General features: G+C 33.1%; 1 protein-coding gene across 2 annotated transcripts; it reads left to right on the forward strand.

Moving 5' to 3' along the window:
* Positions 1,361-22,231, forward strand: LOC109345408 (protein WAVE-DAMPENED 2-like). 2 transcript variants are annotated; one of them, XM_019584393.1, is made up of 9 exons: positions 1,361-1,364; positions 7,275-7,279; positions 19,343-19,658; positions 20,260-20,348; positions 20,580-20,670; positions 20,766-20,837; positions 21,036-21,146; positions 21,426-22,048; positions 22,102-22,231. In XM_019584393.1, exons 3-8 carry the CDS (start codon positions 19,347-19,349, stop codon positions 21,786-21,788), a joined length of 1,038 nt encoding a protein of 345 aa, XP_019439938.1. In that variant the 5' UTR covers positions 1,361-1,364; positions 7,275-7,279; positions 19,343-19,346; the 3' UTR covers positions 21,789-22,048; positions 22,102-22,231. The 2 variants fall into 2 exon arrangements, with proteins under 2 accessions (XP_019439938.1, XP_019439937.1); XM_019584392.1 differs by lacking the exons at positions 1,361-1,364; positions 7,275-7,279 and adding an exon at positions 17,386-17,621.

Genomic DNA, 23,641 nt, shown 5'->3' on the forward strand with positions numbered 1-23,641 from the left:
ACTAAAACTCAAAATGTATTATTATAATAATATAATATTATAAAGAGAACAAAGAAGAAATTGTAAGATTTACATTCGAGTTGAAACAAAATATAGTTTTTTAATCTTTCAACCAACAAATGAAAAAATGTGAACAAGCAAATGATTAAATAGAAATAGGCAATAGAAATGATAACTTTAATAAAAAATAAATATAATCTAAAGTTGAGACACTAATTTAATAATTAATTTAAAAAGTACACTAAATCTGTAATATTTTAGTTAAACTACATCAATCAATCAGGTATCGCAGGAGTGTCTCATTGTCCCTATATTAAAGCCATTTCAGACAGGCTGATAAAGTACCTTGGTCTTAACCTGTAATTTTGACAAGGTTGAAGAATAAATAACTGGTTAAATTCATATGTAGACCTTGAGCTATTTGAGCTTAAACTTAATTTCAAAGATTTTTAATTTAGTTCCTAAAATGTGAACTAACTTGTAATCGGAGTAAATATTTGAATTTAATTTTTTTGTATTGATTTTATCAAAGATTTACAATTTCATTAAACTCATCATTTTAAGAACCAAAAATATTGATGAAGTCCTTAAATATAATATATTTTCACTTTTCCAAGGACTTAATTGATAATGTACAACTTTGGAGGACGTAAGTGATGAGAAAATTATTTTTAAATGACTAAATTTATGGTTTACTCTTCGAAACCAGACCCCTAAAAAATTAAGAGATCATTAGTGGATTATGAAATTATTATCTTTCTTCAACAATTGTGTTTTAAGGTTTCTCACATTTTAGTTCAATTCCTACAAGTGTCAAAAGTTGCTTTATACCTTCTCCATTATTAACTTGGAAGTTCGGGTGATACTGGTTAATTGTTATCATGGATGAGGATCATATTTTCTCATTTATATCTCATTTGATGTACCAAACTAATCACAAAGTTCCTTTATTTAAAAAAAATTATAAAAATAGAAATAAATATTTTAATATTATTTTGTGATGTTTGATTGGTCCGAGACAGGAAAATTATGAGACAGATGATCCTTATCCGTTATCATGACCTTAGAGTAACTGATTAAGGGGTGATACTTGGTCTTTACCCAATTATAAACTTTTACAATTTACAGTATGTTTGCGAGTTGATTTCTACAGAGAGGAATGAAGAGAAATGAAAATTTTGAGAATTATCTTACAAGTGTATTCCATAGCTTGTAAGTCTTTATATTCTCTCCCTGCCATCCAAAAATCAACTGTGAAACGAACCTTAAGGATTTATTTGAAAATTTTGAATTTTTTTACTTAGTTATTTTTTTTATCAGCAATAAGAGAATTAATATATAGATAAAAAAAATTAGGAGAACAAGTGGTACTCCTATCCACTAAATCCCTACAAATAATACTTAGTTAGAAATAAGATATAAATATGTGGTTAGAAAATTGAAATTTTTCTCTGACAGCCAAAGCCGGCAGGTTTGATATTGGCTTCAAACTCTAAATTATACACCAAAACAATAAGATATGAACTACAAGCTGTAACATTATAGGTGATGAGTAATATGGTCAATTAATTTAAGCCAGTGCAAGAGGTTGTCCATAATTGATAAAATTCCCACCATTGGTCTATTTGAAGTTTTGAACTATAAAATTGAATAACAATAATACCCACATATGTTTATATTTGTATATAGTATGCTGTTATTAATCAAACATAGAAACATATGATATTATGTAATAAGACGTCAATCTAGTTGTGTAAGGTCTATTGGATTTTTAGATAAACTAAAATTTTAAATATTTAATTTTTGACAACAACATTTGTTGAAAAGAACAATCATGTATCCTAAAAAAGATCAATTCCTACTCATAAAATGGTGATAAACCAAAAAATAAAGAAACCTAGTAGTAAGTGATTCCTCTCCCACACCATCAAGAGAGACCTTCTTTTAATCTTATTCCTACAAGAGTACTTTATTGGATAAAAAATCAATGAGAACAATAAAGTGGTACTCATTTTTAATATAGTTCCTAGCTGCTTACTAAACCTAACAAACTTAAAAGTGAGGAATCTAAAATGCATAATAATCAGATAGACATTTGCCGCCTTTGCAACTTCAAATCCAAAAAGTGAACGACTATCGAGAAGATGACAAAAATGTATATGTCGATACTGGGTGTGTTGGAGTGGAAGACCCATGAAGAAAATATAATAGAGAAAATGACACCGATAATTTAATGTGGTTCGACAATTTGCCTACATCCATATTTAAAGGAGTAACAAGGATTATTCCACTATGATAAAAGAGAACTACAAGTGTTTTACTCACTTCCCAAAACTCAAGTACACTTAATTTCATTCTCAATCAAGTATTTTTCACACAATTAGAACAAGAAGAGAGAATATGCAATAAGCTAAGTATTTGGTGTGTCTTACGATGACATGTAACACTCCTATTTATAGCCAAAACTATTGAAGATTATGTAGTCAAAGGGAAAAAATTATGCAGTGGGTATTTTCTCCACTCTAACAGCTCATTTCTCCACTATGTCTCTGATAAAGTGCATATGGACATTAATATGCTTAGTTCTTTCATGATACATTGGATTCTTTGTCAGATGTATAGCACTTTGACTATCACAATAGATGGTTGTTTCTTCGAGTTGTATACCCAACTCTTCAATTAGACCTTTCTCCCAAATGGCTTCCTTTACATCTTATGTTACTCTGATGTATTCTGTCTCAGTTGTAGACAAAGCAACAATTGATTGTAGTGTTGCTTTCCAACTAATAGTAAAACCACACAATGTAAAGACATATTCGGTGAGCGATCTTCGCTTATCTAGATCTCTAGTATAATCCGACTCAACATATCCGGTGATTTTGTTTTCAACATCTTTAACTTTACTATACGAAAGCCATATATTTGTGGTACCTTTCAAGTAGCGCATAATCCACTTCACAGTCTTCCAGTGAACTTTACTAGGATTTGTCATATATATGCTTACCACACTTACTGCATGTGCAATATCTGTTCTAGTGCACACCATGACATACATGAGACTGCCAACCGCACTAGCATAAGGTACACTTGACATCTCCTCTTTTTCATTCTCAGTTTGTGGACACAAGGTCATTGAAAGTTTGAAATGAGTCGCCATTGGAGTAGTGATTGGTTTAGCATTTTGCATGTCAAAGCGTTCTCAATGTACTTGTTTTGTGACAGAAAGAGTGTCCCCTCTTTTCTATCCCTCAGAATCTCCATTCCATATTTTCCTTTCCAGCTCCTAAGTCATTCATTTCAAACTCTGAGCTCAATTGAACTTTCAAGTTTCTAATTTCCGACATGTTCTTACATGCGATCAACATGTCATCAACATATAAAAGTACATATATGAATGACTTATCTGCAAGCTTCTTGTAGTAGACGCAACTATCATGTTCACTTCTGGAATATCCATTTTCAAGCATGAAGGTGTCAAATTGTCGATACCATTGTCTAGAAGATTGTTTTAGGCCATATAAAGATTTCTTCAGCAAGCAACATGATCTTTCATCCCTTGAACTTCAAATCCTTCAGGTTGTTTCATGGTCGTTTTGATATCTAGTTGCTCAAGTTCTAGATCAAAATGAGCTACAATTACAAGTAGGATGTGAATAGAGCTATGTTTTACCACAGAAGAGAAAACTTCATTGAAATCAAGGTCCTCTCTTTGTGTAAAAACTTTGGCCACTAATCGCGACTTGAATCTTGCATCTTCAACCCAAATGATTCCTTCTTCTTGAAGACCCATTTGCATCCAACACTATTTTGAGCCTTCGACCGCTTCACAAGAACCCAAATATGATTCTTTTGAAGAGACTCAATTTCCTATGTCTTGGCAGAAATCCATTTGGAAGCTTCTTTGTTGTTGATAGCTTCTTCATATGACTATGGTTAACAATTACTGATATCATCAGCAATATTTAGAGCGTATGACACCAGATCAGCATAGCCATACTTTTCTGGAGGTTTTATATGTCTCTTTTGCCTGACCTTAGCTAACTGATAATATTATAATTGGGAGATATCATTATCAGTACATGAATCATGGACTTCTTCTTCTTGATCAAGTGTTTTTTATTTTGTTGGCTCCACCTCAAACTCCACATTCTCCAAGATATTAGGATCTTCATTTTCACTTGTTGACTTTGTATGAGGCTTTAACATTTCAACTTCATTAAAAGTAACATCTCTACTAATAATGCACTTTCTTTTCTCCGGCCACCATAACTTATATCCTTTCACACCATCACGATATCCAAGAAAAATGCATTTCAATGCTCTTGCATCAAGTTTTATTTCTTTGTTATGAGCAAACAACCAAATATACTCAAATTTTCATAATTTGTCGGAATACCCGATCACATCTTTTCTGGAGTTTTGAAACCAATAGTCGTTGATGAACATCTGCTGATCAAGTAACAAGCTGTACTGGCAACTTCCGCCCAAAATTCTTTTGGCAATCCAGCATTTGACAGCATACATCTTGTCCTTTCGAGTAAGGTTCTACTCATTCGTTTTGCAAGTCCATTTTTGTGTGGTGTGTGTCTCACGGTATAATGTCTGACAATACCGTGATCCTTGCAAAAAAATTTGAATTCTCTGCTATAAAAATCTAGATCATTGTCAATTCTCAGTCTCTTGATCTTTCTCCCAATTTGCTTTTAGATAAAGGTTTTCCATTGTTTGAACTTGACAAATGCTTCACTTTTGTGTTTCAAAATGAAAATCCACACATTCCTTGAATAGTCATCAATGAATGTTAACATGTATATACTACCACCATGATAAGGTACTTGGAAAGGACCCCACAAGTCAGAATGTACATAATCCAATGTGCCTCTTGTTCGATGAACTTCAGCATTGAATTTTATCCGACATTTTCCGAAAACACAATGTTCACAAAACTCTACCTTCCCGACTTGTTGACCGCATATTAATCCTTGTTTGGCAAACTCAGCTAGACCTCTTCCACTAACATGACCCATTCTTAGATGTCATAGTTTGGTGACATCAGAATCAGATGTTAAGGAAACAACAACAACACCCGTGATTGTGTTTCCTTGTAACATATAGAGACTATTCTCTTTCTTTCCTTTCATTACAACCATAACGCATTTAGATATTCTTATAGCTCCACCTTCACCTTTGTAGGAAATCAGATTTTTGTTCAATTCTGGAACATGCCTTACATCTGTCAACGTCCTTACGATTCCGTCGAACATCTTGATTCTAATTCTACCGATGCTAATGACCTTGCAAGGAGCATTATTTCCCAAAAGGACCTTGCCCGCATATAAGGGTTGGTAAGTGGAAAACCAATCCTTAATGGGACACATGTGATATGAGCATTCAGAATCAAGTATCCATTCATCTTTTGAGTCGTGCTCTGAGACTATTAGTGCATCTGCACTATCATAGCCATTTGCTACAGCTGCATCTCCATATTCATAAATCTTTTCCTTAGTGTTCCCAAGGAAATCAAATTTTTCTTCAATTTTGGAACATGCCTTACATCTATCAACGTCCTTACGATTATGTCGAACATCTTGATTCTAATTCTACCGATGCCAATGACCTTGCAAGGAACATTATTTCCCAAAAGGACCTTGCCCGCATATAAGGGTTGGTAAGTGAAAAACCAATCCTTAATGGGACACATGTGATATGGGCATTCAGAATCAAGTATCCATTCATCTTTTGAGTCGTGCTCTGAGACTATTAGTGCATCTGCACTATCATAGCCATTTGCATAGCTCCACATTCACCTTTGTAGCTATAACATTTTGAATCCAGTGTTCCCAAGGAAATCAGATTTTTCATCAATTTTGGAACATGCCTTACATCTGTTAACGTCCTTACGATTCTGTCGAACATCTTGATTCTAATTCTACCGATGCCAATGACCTTGCAAGGAGCATTATTTCCCAAAAGGACATTGCCCGCATATAAGGGTTGGTAAGTGGAAAACTAATCCTTAATGGGACACATGTGATATGAGCATCCAGAAGCAAGTATTCATTCATCTTTTGAGTCGTGCTCTGAGACTATTAGTGCATCTGCACTATCATAGCCATTTGCTACAGCTACATCTCCATATTCATAAATCTTTTCCTTGCCTTTGTGTTATGGGCAATTCTTTTTTATATGTCCCTCTTTGTGACAATGAAAGCATTTATACTTTCTAGGTTTTGCTTTAGATTTGGACCTAGATTTACCCCTTTCACCAAATTGATTTTTCCTCTCTGTTCTTCCTCTAGCAAAAAGACTATCACCCGAGCCTTCAAATCTCGAATCTGATACTCTTTTCTTCTGTTCTTTCGAGTACAACGCCGCCTTTACTTCGTCCAATGTCATATCTTCTCGACCATACATCATAGTGTCGATGAAGTGCTCGTAAGAACTCGAAAGGGAATATAATAGAAGAATTGTTTGGTCTTCATCTTCAATTTTAACATCAATATTCTTTAGATTAATAATAATTTTGTTAAATTCATCCAGATGATCTTTTATGGGCTTTCCTTCCTGCATTTGAAGAGTATATATTCTTTTCTTCAAATACAGCCTATTGGTGAATGACTTTATCATGTACAGGCTTTCCAGCTTCAACCATAATGAAGCAGCTGTGATTTCATCTCACACTTCTCGTAGAACTTCATCTCCCAAGCACAACAAAATTGCACTATGTGCTTTTTTCAAGTTTTCATCATTCTCGTCCTTGGTCAGACTCTATGGTAACTTGTTTCTACCTTCCAAGGCTTTGCCCAAGCCTTGATTAATTAGTAGAGCTTTCATCTTCCATCGCTAGAGGTTGAAATCATTTTCTCCATTAAATTTCTCCAAATCAAATTTAGCACTTGCCACAATAACCGTATACCGGAACAATATCGTAGTCCGTGAACATACACCAGGAAAGTTCCCAGGAAAGAGAGGTGAGTCTTAACAGACACGCTTAAATACCAGGTCTTCCTTAAGACAGAACTTTCCTAGACATGCACTTTCACACTATTATACATTTCCAGTAACAAGAACAATTCTTTTCTGGTGTATAAGATCAGACAATGCTGCGAACATAGAGCATACTAAGAATTTTCTTTTAGATCGTACAGCTTAGCATGCAAGAGCTCTGATACCAGTTTGTTGGAGCGGAAGACCCATGGAGAAAATATAATAGAGAAAATGATATCGAGAATTTAATGTGGTTCGGCAATTTGCCTACGTCCACAACTGAAGAGCAACTGTGAAAGTTATCCCCTCCCATGGTTGAGCAAAGAAGAAATCACAAGGGATGCAAGAGATAAGAAAGAACATGAAGAGATAGTGATCAAAGCAAGAAGAAAAGAATTTATGAATTAACCCTCTTGATAACGTTTCAGTTTATTCTTGATTACTTAAGGACAATGTCTTTGTTAATCACTTTCTTGCTGCATAATAGAAGAGTAAAATCTATTAAGTAGAAAACATAGTAAAATAAAACAGGGGGAAGGAAAACTGAAAAGCAGTTAAAACAGTTATAACTATTTTAACTGTTTTTCCCGCCAGTGACTGTTTCTTCTGTTTCTCCATTGACTGGACTGACTTGGGCTTTGAGTGGGCTATTGTGTGTGTCCAACAGTCCCCCGCAAGCTTGTAAGTGAAAATGGAGCTGGTGAAAGGGGTTTAGTTAGGATATCAGCAATTTGATAGGATGATGCAATATGGAGTAGATGCAGGGTGCCATTTTGGACACGTTCCCTTACAATGTGGCAGTCTATGTCTATGTGTTTGGTGCGCTCGTGGAAGATAGGATTTGATGCTATATGAAGGGCTGAATTATTGTCATAATACAAGTTAATTGGAGATGGGTGATAGATCTTTAAGTCACGAAAGAGGAAGAACAACCATTGGGCTTCACAAGAAGCCATGGCCATGGCTTTGTATTCGGCTTCAGCTGAAGATTTTGAGATAGTATTTTGCCTTTTACTCTTCCAAGAGATTAGAGAAGTTCCAAGGAAAAAGCACCATCCAGTAATTGATTTTTATGTATCCAAACACGCTCCCCAATCTGAATCAGAAAAGCCTTTCAGGGTGGTTGTGTTTTTAGTTGAGAACAGGAGGCCAAGAGCAGGGGAGTACTTCAGATATTTGAGAATTTTTATAGTTGCTAGTTGATGTTGGTTAGTAGAACAAGAGTTGAACTGACTAAGATGACCAACTGCATAGCTGATGTCTGGTCTGGAATTAGTCAAATAAAGCAACTTGTCGAGTAGCCTTCGGTAAGAACTTGGATCTTGTAAATGAGAGCCTGATTATGAGTGGAGCTTAGTGTTGTAATCCATTGGAGTGGAAGATGGCTTAGCAGCGAGCATACATGTTTCACATAGAAGATCTAAGACATATTTTCGTTGATACAAAGCAATACCTTTGGAGGATCTGGCAATTTCCATACCAAGGAAATATTTTAAACTGCCAAGGTCTTTAATGCTAAATTTTGTGTTAAGAATGTGTTTGGAAGATTGAATTCCAATGAGATCATTTCCATTTAGCACAAGGTAATCAACATAAACAAGTATGACTGTAAATTTAGAACCAGATTGCTTAATAAAGAGGGAATAATCAGAATAGCTCTTATGGAAGCCATGGTGAATTAACACTTTGGTTGGTTTGTCATGCCATTGCCTACTGGCTTGTTTGAGGCCATAGATAGACTTGTGTAATTTGCAAACTAAGGAAGAATCAGGGACAATGAGGCCAAGAGGAATTCTCATATATACTTCTTCATTGAGGTCACCATGAAGGAACGCCGTATTCACATCTAATTGATGTAAGTGCTAATTATGAATGGCAACTAGGGATAATATCACTCTAATGGTGGTCATTTTGACCACAGGACTAAAAGTGTCAAGGTAATCTATGCCCTCCGTTTGTGTGAACCCCTTTGCTACTAATGTAGCTTTGAATCTATCTATGGAGCCATCAGGGTTATGCTTAATCTTAAAGATCCATTTGTAGCCAATGGCTCTTTTGTGTTCTGGAAGATTAGTAACAGTCCATGTGTTGTTGTTTTGCAGAGAAGTGAGTTCAAATATGATAGCTTCTTTCCAACAACCATGAAGAACAACCTCTTTGTAAGAACAGGGTGTTTTAGTTGAGGATATGGCTAACGAGTATTGTTTTTGGGCTGGTGATAGAGATTGGTAGTTGACAAAGTTGGATATGGGATATCTGATGTTGGAAGAAGTGGATGGTGTAGAACTATTAGTTAAGCTACAGTGGTAATCTTTTAAGTATGATGGTGGTTTAGGGGTTCTGGATGAGTGCCTAAATGAAGGCTCAGTGATGGTAGGTGAGAGAGGCAAATGATCATTACTTGTTGGGTTAATAGATGTATGTGGGTGATGGGAATTGTCAATTGAGGACACTGTGTTAGGAGGATCAGGAATTGTGTAGGGGAAAAGATTGCCAATGTTGTATGTTGGTAAGATAGGTTCATCTTGTTGGGTATTAGGAATGTTGGTCTGGTTAATGTGAAAGGGGGTAAATATGTTCAAAGAAGGCTACATTCCTAGAGAGAAAGATTTGTCGGGTGTGAAAGTCAAGAAGAAGTAAGAAGCCTTTTGTGCCATGCCTAAATCCTAAGAGGACACATTTTCTTGATCTTGGGTCAAGTTTGTGTCTCTGGGCAGTGAGAGTGGAAGCATAATAGAGACAACTAAAGATTTTGAGAGAAGTGAGGTCAAGTTTGGATTTATAAAGAGTCTCGAATGGTGACTTATTGGTAAGATACTTGGTAGGTTGTCTATTGATAAGGTGGATAGAGTGAGCAATGGCATAATTCCAAAAGCAAGTAGGTAGGTTGGATTGGAATATGAGGGATCTAGCCACATCTAGGATATACTGATGTTTCCTTTCAACAATTCCATTTTGATGAGGAGACTCAACACAAGTAGTTTGGTGTTGTATCCCATGTTGGTTGTAGAAGTCAGGCATAAGGAATTCCTTTCCATTGTCACTCCTAATGCATTTTATTTTGGCAGTAAATTGTGTGTGAACAAGATGAACAAAGTTCTTAATGTGTTGGTTGGCTTCAGCCTTAGTTCTCATGAATAGGATTTGTGTACCTAGTGTGATCATCCACAATGGTTAGGAAGTATCTATGGCCATGTGTGGATGGAATGGATAGGGACCCCATATATCCATATGGACAAGATCAAAGGGTTGTTTTGAGACAGATTTGCTATCATGGTAAGGGAGTCTCTTTTATTTGGCTAGATGACATATTTCACAAGGATCAACAGTCTTATTGCATTTTATAAAGGGAAAATCAGATTGCATTACAAGCATTTTATCATGAGATAAATGGCCCAACCTACAGTGCCAAAGGTTTTTATCACTATAACTACAAAATGAATTAGTAAAGTGAGTAAATTGAGCAGTGGAAATGGTCTGATCATGTTATATGATGGCATACAATCCAACCTTGTTGCTAGTTGCACCAATCATCTTCAAAGATTGTATGTTCTGAATGTCACAATGAGTGTTAGTAAAAATCAACTTGCAGGATAGGTTTGTAGTTAGTTTAGAGACGGAGATTAGATTCAGCTGAAATTCAGGTAAATATAGAACATCATTTAAGTAGAGTTGGGCACAGAAAACAATTGTACCAGAATAGTGTGCAATGACACTATCACCAGTTGGTAACTTGATTGAAATTGGCTTGATTTGTTTGAACGTTTGAAAGTTTGACAAGGAGCAACATACATGATATGGTGCTCCTATGTCAAGAAGCCAACAATCAGGTTTCCTAATGGTGTTGTGAATATTTAAAATACTCGTGTTGCTGATATCTTGATGCACAAGGGCAGTGACTATTTGGTTAGCATTGTCTTGATCTGAAGAAGTAGAAGGCTCTAGGAGGGATACCAATGCCTTGTGCTGAGCATGAGTGAGTCCCAAGGTTCCATGTTCAGTTGCTTCCTTAGGCATGGATTCTGAGTTGTTTGTGGTGAAATGGTCATCTTTTTTTTATTCTTCTGAGTCATAACTGTTAATGTTTGCTTAATTTAAAAAGTAATTGGGTGGAAACCCATGCTTTTTGTAGTATATATCTAATGTGTGTCCTGTTTTGTGACAGTAGGAACACACTTTGGTACCTCTGCCTCCTCTAAATGTATTTGGTGGCCTAACTTGATTCTGGTTTCTTCCACCAATTTGGCCACAAAAACCTCTTCCTCTACTCATTGCCTTGTTGTCAAATGCATCATTTGAAATATGTCCTAACAATTTGTTATCATCTAGTACCACATTTATCTGTCTTTCTTGCTGAGTGAGAAGAGAGAAAGCTTTGTTCATTGCAAGGAGAGGATCCATCAACATGATTTGGGACTTGGCCACAAAATATTGGTCATTGAGGCCTCTCAAGAATGAAATGACATATTGATTGTCTCTGTAGGTTTTAATAGTGGGAATGAAGTTACAACTACATCTGATTTCACATGTGCAAGAAGAGATGGGTGTGAAGTTGTTGAGTTGCTCCCATAAACCCTTAATCTGGGTGTAGTATGCGCCAATGGACAAATTTCCTTGTTTGATGGAGTGGATTTCTCCAATTAATTCAAAGATTCTAAACACATCTCCTTGGTAATACCTTTCTTTAAGGTCTTCCCATATTTCTTTGGCTGTTTTCATCCAAAGAATACTCTGAAGGATTGAAGGATCAATGGATTGGTTTAGTCAAGATACTACCAAATTGTTGCATCTTTTCCAGTAAGGGTAGATAGGGTCATTAACAGTTGGCTTTGGTAGCATTTCGTCTATGAACTCAATCTTGTTCTTGGTGTCGAGTGTCATGTACATGGCTCTTGCCCATGAGTGATAGTTATCCCCATTTAATCGAGTTGAAACCAGCGATGCTCCTAGATTCTCATTGACATAAAGAAAATAGGGACTTCCAGGATCCGAAACAGGGTTTTGTAATGCGATTTGATTTGCCATCTGAGCAATCCGATCAATTTGAGTTTGACGGTTGCTGAGGAGGAAAAGGGAGAGAAATGTTTGCACAGGAGAACCGAAGGAGGTGGAACGAAAGCGTGGCAGAGACACCTTCAATGAAGGTGCTCTGATACCATGTGAAAGTTATCACCTCCCATGGTTGAGCAAAGAAGAAATCACAAGGGATGCAAGAGATAAGAAAGAACACGAAAAGACAGTGATCAAAGCAAGAAGAAAAGAACTTTTGAATTACCCCTCTTGATAACGTTTCTGTTTATTCTTGATTACTTAAGGACAATGTTTTTGTGAATCACTTTCTTGCTGCATAATAGAAGAGTAATTTCTATTAAATAGAAAACGGAGTAAAATAAAATAGGGGGAAGGAAAACTGAAAAGTAGTTAAAACAGTTATAATTGTTTTAACTGTTTTTCCTGCCAGTGACTGTTTCTTCTGTTTCTCAATTGACTGGACTGACTTGGGCTTTGAGTGGGCTAGTGTGTGTCCAACAACAACAAAGATTATTACACTATGATAAAAGAGAACTACAAGTGTTTCACTCACTTCCCAAAACCCAAGTACACCCAATTTCACTCTCACTCAAGTATTTCTCACACAATTGGAACAAGAGAACAATAAGAGATGATATGCATTAAGTTAAGTATTTGGTGTGTCTTACAATGACATGGAACACTCTTATTTATAACCAAAGTTCTTGAAGATTATGTGGCCAAAGGGTAAACAACATTAATGTTGGTTTCACTGTAGCCACATCTTTTTACTTGGCTAGAAATTCTCTCTTTCTTCAAGATGATCTTTAGCCACTTCTATTTTGTTTGGCTCAAGAAAGTCTGTTCATCACCTTTTTCTTTTAGCTAATATTTAATAAGGTGAGTTTGATATATTGTTTCTATATTATTCACAATTTATATTTTATCATTACTGATTTTTAAAAAAAAAAATATAAATAAATAATTAATAATATACTCACTTATAGATTTTTATAATAAGTTGGGATGAGCATAAATAGAAAAAGGAAGAAAAAGTCTCTGCCACTGGGCCACGACTAATAACGTGTGAGAACATGTTAATATGTTATAGTGAAAACTGAAAAGGTTGTGGAGTTACCTAGCTAGCCCGCACTTACTCATAAATTTAACATAGCTTGTTATAGAAACTGCTCGCATTTATAAAGGGCAAATTAAAACATATCCAAGTCGATGTCCAACACCTAGCTAGCTATTATATTATCCAGCCAACTAAAATTTAATTTTGTAAATGTTAAAGTGGTAGCTGAAAATATTTTATTCCAAAGATATTCTTTCACATGGAAATAATAAAATAAAGTTGAGGTTTTGCAATTGTAATGGCATCCATTATACTTTTCGAAAACTATAATAAACATATTCACAATCTAAAAAGCTATTTGTTTGTATTAAGTTTATAGAATTAAACTGCAATAAACATTAAAAAATATTTCAATATTTTATCATCTTTTTATTTTTTATATGTATACATCTAAAAAACATAGAGTTATTAAATAATGTTAGTTAATATTATAAAAAATTAGAATTTTTAATGTAAACCGAGTCCAGTGATCCAACCATTGACTTACTAGTCCAACCAATGACTTATTGACTCAGTGTCCTGACTGAGTCATTGGCCAGTCTGAGTTCTATATAACATTGTAGATATATAATTTGACAATGAAATGATATACATATAAATATATTGTTAATCATTTATGTATATGTATATATGATTAGAAAATTAGTGAATTAATAATATTTGACCAAAGAAATATCATTACTCTATAAACAGTTGGATTTACACATCTAAACATACAAATGAGTGATCATAACACGAATTTGATCGAATCATATTTGTCCTTATTTAACCCTAAATATTGATCAAGACTATCTTTTAAATCATATTCTCATCTTAAATTAACGAGATGATAGTCAACCATATTTTAATTGGGTCGTAACTAGATCAAACAAGGTGAGAGATGTGGTTGAGTCTTGCTCACACTTATGTAAGGGTGTTGGCCTCCCAAATGGTAACACAAGCCGTAGGCCACCCCTTCAAAGATGTGTGAAGATAAGGATGTGATTTACCTCACTGATTCAAACACAATCTTCTAGAGAATATGCAAGGTGCTGGTGAAAGGTGGAAAATGATGATCGAAGCAATCATATTAAAAAATGGTGGTGGCAAGAATGTTTGCAAACAATATGATGAGAAAATGAAAAAGGAGAAGAGACGGCGAAGATGACTGGATTCAAAAAGATGAAGATTCTTCATCTTTTCTAAATTGTGTCTCATTCTGTATTTCAAGTCAATCAGAATGTTTTATTATATTACCTTTTGGTTTTAAAATTTTATTATATCCACGTGTTATTTTATTACCTTTTGGCAAACATATTGATCTATATTATTCCTAAATTATCCTATAGTCAGTTATTATAAGGACGTTCATGGATCTGAATTCGAATAAGATAATGATACGGTCTACGCGTGAATTTATTGAGCTACTCAAGTATCGATAGCTTATAGGTCTAAGTGTTGAATTTATATATGGGAGGTTTTGGGTCAAAAAAAATAGTTGCAAGTGTCCTTTTATCTCTGATACCAACATGATATACAAAGTGTTATATGAGATGCATTCAAATATCACATTAGTGTTAATCGCAAATTTGATGTCATTTGATATTTCACACATTTAGTTGGTGGAAAAAATATACAAGCGATTAAATTGACATGGGAGATCGAATCTTCCAAGGATCGAAATAACGTTTTACTTTCTGTAATATAGATTAAGTAAAAAATGTTATATGCATACTAATTAATGACTTAAAAATAGGATGATTTTTTTACTTAATATGAAGTAAAGAAGGGCATGTATATATATATTTTCGGTACTACCAAAAGTATCTCCTTACCCAAAAATCACTTTTGAGATGTGTAGTTATCTTTCTTAATAAGTGTCATTCACAATAATCAAACATTTGACATTTTGATCATTTTGAGAATCTAGTAAAGCTTACATCACTGGACCAAAACTTTATTGGTGAATGTATAAAATTTGTCACTATAGCCTTCATTTGTTTGAATGGAAATAGAAGAGAAAGAAAATAAGAAGAGAGAAGTTATAGAGAAATAATATATTTCTCTATTTGATTGAGAGGATAGTTTAAGGAGAGATAATGAATATTGAGTCTTCTTTCTCCTCTCATGTGAGGAGAAAATAGGAGGGAAAGATAGAGTATGATCTATTGTCTTAAATTGTGTCTCAAATCATGTATCAAACTAATGATATTTAAGCAAAAACTGAAAATAATAAATATTTAATTTTTTAATTAATATAACATGTTTTTATTGATCTATGACATAATTTAGGACACAATTTGGGACAACAAATCCTTGTGCGGGTAGGAGTGAGGGAGCAAAATTCAATTCTTTTTCTTCATTTTCTTTACAACCAAATAACACTAAAATCTACTTTATTTCCCTTTTTTTCTTTTTCTCCTTACTCTCTCACTCAATTGTTTTCCCCTCTTATTTTCTTATCTAAACCAAATGAAGCCATATATGTGTGGTGTGACCAATAGGTCCACATTTGCTATCTCACTCATTTGTATCACTTCATGTGTCAAGAGATATGATTGACAAGAAAAATATTTAATAATTATAATTTTAACTTACATAATTTTTTTCAACCAACCGAAAGTAATAATACATGAAGTGGTATAAAAGAGGGACAATGGATGTGCTCCCATCACCAACTCAATCATTTATTTTTAAGAAATTAATAATGTTGTAATAAATTTGGTAATAATAGGGTAAAAATATTCTTTACGTAACTCATATTATATGTAAATTTAAGTTTAATGTACTAATCTCATGAAAAGTTCCTTTGAAGAATTAACTTGCTAGTAAATCCAATATTCGAAAGATTAATATGGTTAATATATTTATTTTTCAATAACTAAGTTATTGGTGATATCATGCTAATAATATAATATATATTTTTGGTAAATAATATAATATAAAGAAAGATAATAGTAATAGTTAATACTAAATAAATTTTTTAAGTAAAAAATGTATGTACATATAGTGTATGATTTTTAATACTGTCATTGTATTATTTATTATTATATTTAATTATCATCGACTCTTCAAAAAATAATAATAAATAATATAGTGATTGTGAATAAAACTTTACACTAATAATATATAGTTCATAAATCTTTATTATTTTTTATATCTTTTTGTGAGATTATAAATTTATAGTGATACTCGGAATACAATATAGTTGTGTATAATATTTTACTAATAAACATGATGGTCCTTCATTTCAAGCATTCACAATATTTCTATGGTAAAAATATATGTATTGTATAAATTTTATACACGATTAACATATTGTTTATCATTTATATCTAATTATGTTTGACTTTTCAAAAAATAATACAAATAAATGATAATTGATATATCGATTGTGTATAAATCTTTATCTTGATTCATTATAAGACATAAAGAAAGATATTTAATTTTTAACAACAGCTGATTTTAAAAGATGGTCATAAAAACAACCAGATATTAAGGGTGAATGCATGCATCTCAAATATACAAATTGGAGGAAGGGAATCTGAATTTGTGTGTGTGTTTGTGGATGTTGTTCTATTTATAATCGTTTTTGCCATATTTAGTCATATCTATAATACCAAATCTCATTCCTTATACGACTCATTTTGTGCCTCTAGCCAAAATGATGTTATATTGTTATGAAACTATACTCCATCTAACTCACAAATTTCTAGATATAAAAATTTAGCTCACTTGACCATCAAAGTCAATGATTTATTAAATTTGATTTAATTTTGTTTGATTTTGTTTTGAGTATGTAAGTATAATATTTATGCACTATTAATATAAAAATTTGTATATAATTTCTCATTTATATTCATTTGAATTATATTTTATTAAGAGTTAGTAATGATTAAATATGAATTATGGATGATATATACGACGACAATGTTTAAAACTTATATACTATCATTACATACAACTTTTCTCTATTTATATATTGATAGTATAAATTTTTTATACAATAAATATTTTATTCATCATTGAACTATACACTATCATTGATTTTTAAATAAAAATAAAAGATATAAAAAACATAATATATCCTATGTATAGTAGATAATATGTTACGCTGGTGGGAGAATTGATTAATATTAGTCAATAACGTCACTATTGAAACTCCACTGTCACATAACGCCGTCAATTCTTGAAGCCCGACAACGAGCGATGAAAATTGTTCAAGTTAAAAAAACGCCGTTAAAATCTATCTATAAATAACCTTAAACAACAAAGGAACACAAAGAAGAAGAAAAAAGGAAAAACAGTTTTTTTTATAAGATCCTAAACAAATATATAAAGGAAAGGGAGAGAGACTATTGAGTATTGATTGATAGAAATAAATTTTGGAATTTGTTTGTATTTGGGTGTGTACTGGCACTGGCACTGGTACCAACAACCAACAATACAAGCAAATCAGCAAGAGAGAGAAGAAGAAGAGATCTTGTGAGATCAGGGAACAACAATTGTAAGCATTTTTCTTAGCTCTTTCTCTCTTTTTCTTCATTTTTGTTATGTCAATGTTTTTGTTCATCTTTCCTACACCCACCTAGTTACTTGCCGATTACGAGTTAAATTTTAGAGGGGAATGAAAGGAAAATGAATGTTTCAGAGGTATATCCCAAGTGTATTTAGGGCTTTTGAGTCTTCCCATTCTTTTCATTTTATTCCAAAATCCGACTCTTTAACTGAGGTTAGAGATCTCTCTCACTTTTGCTTCTTCTTATTGTGATTTTGTTTTTCTCATCCTTTTTAATCTCTTCTGGGTACACTCATTTCCTTTTGTTTTCAAGGGTCTAACCGTCAAATTTGACTTTTTTTTCTCTTCTTTTCTTTCCACAATTGTAATAGGGGAATTCAATTCTGTTATTGCATCCTTTTTATTCTTTAGTTGGTTAATGTTTTATTTCTGTCACTCTAAACCATAAATATCTTTCTTTCCCTCTTAAAAAGGTTTAATTTTGAGCACTTCTTTTGGAGCTAAACGGTTGTTTTCAGTTCCATCAAATATATATTTAATTGGTGAATTTTTTTGTTTGAATTGGGCCTTCTGGGTCTCCCTTTATCTTAATTCTTTCACTTGGTTATTATTCTATAATGTAAATAGTTATTTTCTTTCATTTCAGTTTTAGATCATGTTGGAATAGCTTTGTAATTTCTTTTTTGCTCAGTATATGAAATTTATAGGGTACTTCTGAATGATTCTGGTATTATTCCGTATAATTTTACATTGAGATTCCTCTCTTACCCTTTTCTACGTTCTAAGTCCAAACATATCGAAGACCAAAACTTTATTTTTTTCTAAAAATGGTAAAAGTCAGCTCCAGGATCTTATTTCAAGGTTTTCTAATGAACAGAGTTTTCTTATTGAAATGGGTAGTTTCCTGAATCCTTTTGAAACTCATTATAAAGAAAGTAAATGTTGTTTACCATTTTTTGAATCCCTGTGAATCACTCGAAAAATTCTCAAGTTAACGTTTATGATCCTTATTCTCAAAATTAGTTAAATCACATGTAAACCACTTTTTGGTAAATTCATAAGCAAGCTTTATTAAAATCAGTAAACTTTCGATAAATCTTAAACTTTTAAAGTGTGTTTATGAGCCTATATATTACATTTATTTGGCCTCAAAAACTAGATTTTTTATTCATGGTGTTAGGTTACTTGAGTTGAATAACATGTATGTTAAAATATATATTGAATTTATGAAGCTAATTTTTCATTTTTAGTATGATTTTTGTGTTTTTTTATTAAGAACAAGGTAAAGTAAGTGCTCCACTTATATAGGTATTCGGTCAAATATTAAGTCATATTTATACTTTATTATTTTTATTTTCTTTTTATGAAGTTAGAATGTTGAATATTAATTTTAGATGTCATCAAAGTATTTTTAGATGCCAGAATATGTTACTAAAGGATATTTTTAAGCTATGTAAACTCTTATGATTTTACAATTTGAGTTTATTTGGTTTTGCAAATTTACCCAAATTTGACAACTTCAGTGTGATGTGCGGAGAAATAAAACTCACCTGTTTACTTTCTAACAAATAGTCATCTGTTTTGATTGTGCATTATTTCGTTAATTTTTATGTTTATAGAAGACATATATTCCTGCATAAGTATAGTGCTTCTACATTAATCTTCTGCTAAGTGTTTTTTTACTCACATTGTAAGTTATATCATAACAGCATTATGGGGAGGGAAATCACGAGAATACATGTTGTGGACAAGAAGCCGAATGGTGTCGTAGCTGCAGCTAAGGTTCAAGTGAAGGATTGCGATGTGAAGGAGTGTTACGAGAAGAAGGAAGTTGTGAGTGCCGAAGTCACTAATGGTAGTGCTGGCTTGATTGAGGAGGAGATTGAGAAATCTGAGGTGCAGAAGACGGTTGACAGTGAGAAGTTATGCTCACAGATTGTCGATACTGAAGCTATTGCAATTGATCTGAAGTCACCACCAAATGCTAAGAACACAGACTCACTTAACAAATCAAAGAATTCGAAGGTAATCCAAATGCAATGAACTACTTAAATTTGTAATTATTCTAAGAACTGAGGCAAGTAGTGGATCTAGCATATGTTATGCATAAAAGTTGTTATATTAAGCTGTTTCCCATAGTACTTGAAAAAATGAGAAGTTGAAGTTGTTAGAAAGGAACAGAACTTGATCACCTTTTTGTTTGTACTACATGCTTGTTTTTGTGAGATATGTTTCTCTGTCTGAGTATTTGTTTCCTCATCTGTTGCCAATTAAACAAGTGAGCCTGCTAAGAGATTCCTTTCAAAGCACAAAATGAAGATAATTTATAAGCCATTGATTAAGTAATTAGAGACACGCGTGCCTGCAAAGGAGAAAATAGGTTTAAGGTTGCAAAGGGTCAATTTCAAATTCAATCAATCTTGGGAAACTCAAAATACCATGCCAAATAGATACATAGAAAGATTTTGTTTGTGTAATGCTGCTAATTAGTTGACACTTTACGGTAAAGACTTGCCTACTTGTATGTTTGAAGTTCACATGGATGCTTTGCAATTGCTTGTTTTGCTATTTTTGTGTCTATTTGTTTATGAGATTACTTATATACTAAAAAAATCATTTTTTTCAGCCAAAGTCACCTTTTTCATCAAGTAAGCCCTTGAAACTTGATGGTAAGAAGCACCGTGAAGATGAAGATAATTCGTCTATTGCTTCCTCGTATCCTCTAAGCTTGAAGATTTTGATGGATTATTTTGAACAAGGAAAGTTTTAGGTTTATTAGAAGAAAATTAGAATCTGTCATAATAATATTTTCTAAATATTTACCTATTCTTTTACGAATCTTGATCAGAAACTATTTTCAACCCTCCAATATAGCTGAATATTACCTATTTAAATAACATAGGAAAGCTGTTATTCTATGATTTGTTCTTTAACCACAAGCGTTAGTGCTATATCCATGCGCACTACTAGATCTAAAGTAACTCTGGGTTCAGCCCCGACATTTAGAAGCTCAGAGCGTGCAGAGAAACGGAGGGAGGTACTGATTTACTGACAAGTTAATTCTGGTGATGTATATTCTGTTGAATAGATGTCACTGCACACTAATCTTATCACTTAATTTTATCTGTCCAGTTTTATCTGAAGTTGGAGGAGAAACAGCATGCTCTTGAAGAAGAAAAAAGACAGTATGAGGCAAGGAAAAAGGTAGTGTGGTCTTTTTCTTGTGATTGCGTACTTTTTTCTGCTCTTACTTGAAGTCTCACCCTTGTACCAATGCTTGTCTTGTCTATTTACATATGGTGACTTCTTTAATGCCTGTCCTCCATGTTACCTTTTGCACAATAAGTTATTAATGAATTCGTATCGAAAATGAAACAACTAAATTATTAATAACCCTCATAGGAAGAGCAAGAAACAGCCATCAAGCAGTTGAGGAAGAACTTGGTAATTAAAGCAAAACCAGTACCAAGTTTCTACTATGAAGGGCCTCCGCCAAAGACTGAACTCAAGAAGGTACTCTTTTCTCTTTTCCATCTGTTATTTCATAATTTCAGGATGAATATGGAACTACCAATACCATTTAGAACTTCTGACCTTTCATTGAGGGGATACCATACAACTGGAATACTACAATTTGATCATGCCTTCTAGGCTAACATGTAATTTTGCATTTACGAAATGAATAACAAAATTGTTTTCTCGCCAATGAAATCATTTTGGTTAAGAGACAATTTTGATTTGTGAGCAGCTTTATGTTAAAACAACTACTCATTGCATTTCCTTTGATGGCAGCTGCCACTTACTTGCCCCAAGTCACCAAAACTAAACAGGAGAATGAGCCTTGGTGATGCTGTGAACAAATCTCACGAGGTCTGTAATCGTGCACGTCACAGCATTGGCAGCCACATCAAAGGTGGGTCTAACAGCCCTTCGGCTCCAAAAACCCAGTGTCGATCTAACAGCCCTCTGACTCCAAAACCCCGGTTTGGGTTTGGATCTTACTGCCCTTTGACTCCAGAACCCAAGGACCGGGTCATTCGACGCCGCAGCACTGGCATATTGAAAACCAAAGAACAACCAAATGTGGATAAGGAAATAAAAACATCTCTTAAGATCGCCGGGTCGGCGAACGTGGACATATCAGTCCAATCATGAGCTTCTCAAGTTTCTACTGACCTCCACTTGAGAGGAAAATAACCTTCATTTGCCTCAGTCACCATTTGGGATGTTGTTTTCACAATAGACAGCTTAATTTTCTTTTTATCAGGACTGACTTTTTTTGTGGTTTGTGTTATAACTTGTGTTGTATATTTTTTTGTTTTGTAACTTACAATGGTACACAGCATCTTATATATTATGATAGAGATATTGATGTACCAAAATGTGATATTTCCCATACTAATCACAGGGATTTGGTATGTGAAAAGGTAATTGAAATATATCTTTATGTAACACAGGCCAGTATGAGTGCTAAGTTTAGTCTTCTGTGTGTTTCTGATAGAAGTCATTAGGTGAAAATATCATGATCATGTGATACTTGTCATCCTTTGTTGTCCAAGATTTGAGTTTGGATTTTGATAATATTACTATTATTTTCTGTAGTATTATATTTTATGGTTGAAAAAAGTCACTAGGATGTTGAAGAGATCCGACAGAATAAAGGTTTATAGGAAATTGTGATGACTTGAGCTTGTAGCAAGCTAGAAAAAGAAATGGCTAGTGTTCACGCAAGGGATTTGAGCTTAGAATATATCTTCTAGATTTTAGTAGCAACTTTTCTTTGGTCAACAAATTTCTTACCATTTAAACCAATGTTACCACTTACGATGAAGGAATCTTGTTCGATTGCTGACCGAACTTGCAAACACACTTAATTTTGGTTTACCATGAAAATTTAGTGAATTAATTTTGCAACCTCTGTATGAGAGGTTGGATTTCGTTAGACCATGAAAATTTTAGTTTGATTTATTAATCTCGAACAAGATAATTCACGTAATTCGATTTAAGGAAGTCAAACACACTCTGAGTTTGGCTTTACTCCTCACCAATAAAGTAAGGTGTTATACCATCACATGAATTATAAATGCATGAATATGATGGACTAAAAAAATCTGCGGTTGTAACAAAGCAATTTTACTGTTTACTACCACTAAATCCGATTAAATTGAATATGATATATTTAGTATTTCCTAAATGTATAGAATTGATGGAGCTATGGATGGTTTGAGATATTTTGAGACAAGAAAGTATTAGGTAGTAATTTCTTGTCCCGAAGAGATTGTTTGCTCCCTTCAGTTTCAGACTCTATGTTAATGTCATTTTTAGTATGTTTTATAATACCTATAATAAGGACTAATTTGAATATAAAAATGACTAGTTTGATTTACATTTAAAAATTGAGACTATTTTTTTCAATTTTTAGTGATCCAAGTTGTAAAATAAAAAAATACGAGGAACTGAAATGAATATTTATTCATAATTTTGTAATCTTAACTCTTGAAATTTAAAAAAAAAAATTATTCACTCTCATTAATAAAATTTAGAAAATAAATAAATAAATTTTGCATAAAAATATCGTGTTTTATAAAAAAAAAATCATCATAAAATTTTAAAAGGTATTCTATAATAAGGAGCATATGGAGTATTGCAATTTTTATTTGTAAAAGCACATTAAGACATAATGTTCCCTTTATATTGACACAATTTGTATAAAACTCGACTTATTCTTTAATTTAGTAGATAAACCTAATAACCTAAACTCAAGCCAAGGATAGCTTGAGTCAATAGGTTCGTGAATTACTCGACTATATATATTTAGAAAATATTTTATATTTATATTATGTATTAAAAATTAGAAAATTCATAGGATAGATTTAAAACTAATTATATACGATATAAATCTTAGATTGTTAATTTGCTTAAAACTTCATAAACTTTAATTAAACCAATCTTAAATAAAAAAATAATTGACATTTATTAATTCACCTCAGAACTTGGCCAGAATTGAG

The sequence above is a fragment of the Lupinus angustifolius genome, chromosome LG04, assembly GCF_001865875.1.
Source record: "Lupinus angustifolius cultivar Tanjil chromosome LG04, LupAngTanjil_v1.0, whole genome shotgun sequence".
Lineage (NCBI taxonomy): Eukaryota > Viridiplantae > Streptophyta > Magnoliopsida > Fabales > Fabaceae > Lupinus > Lupinus angustifolius.

Excerpts from the sequence above, each read along its gene's own strand:
- LOC109345408 (XM_019584393.1), top strand. The coding sequence starts at position 19,347 with ATGGGGAGGGAAATCACGAGAATACATGTTGTGGACAAGAAGCCGAAT. Across the intron at positions 19,659-20,259 it reads ACAAATCAAAGAATTCGAAG|CCAAAGTCACCTTTTTCATC; the intron begins GTAATCCAAATG and ends CATTTTTTTCAG. Across the intron at positions 21,147-21,425 it reads CAAAGACTGAACTCAAGAAG|CTGCCACTTACTTGCCCCAA; the intron begins GTACTCTTTTCT and ends CTTTGATGGCAG.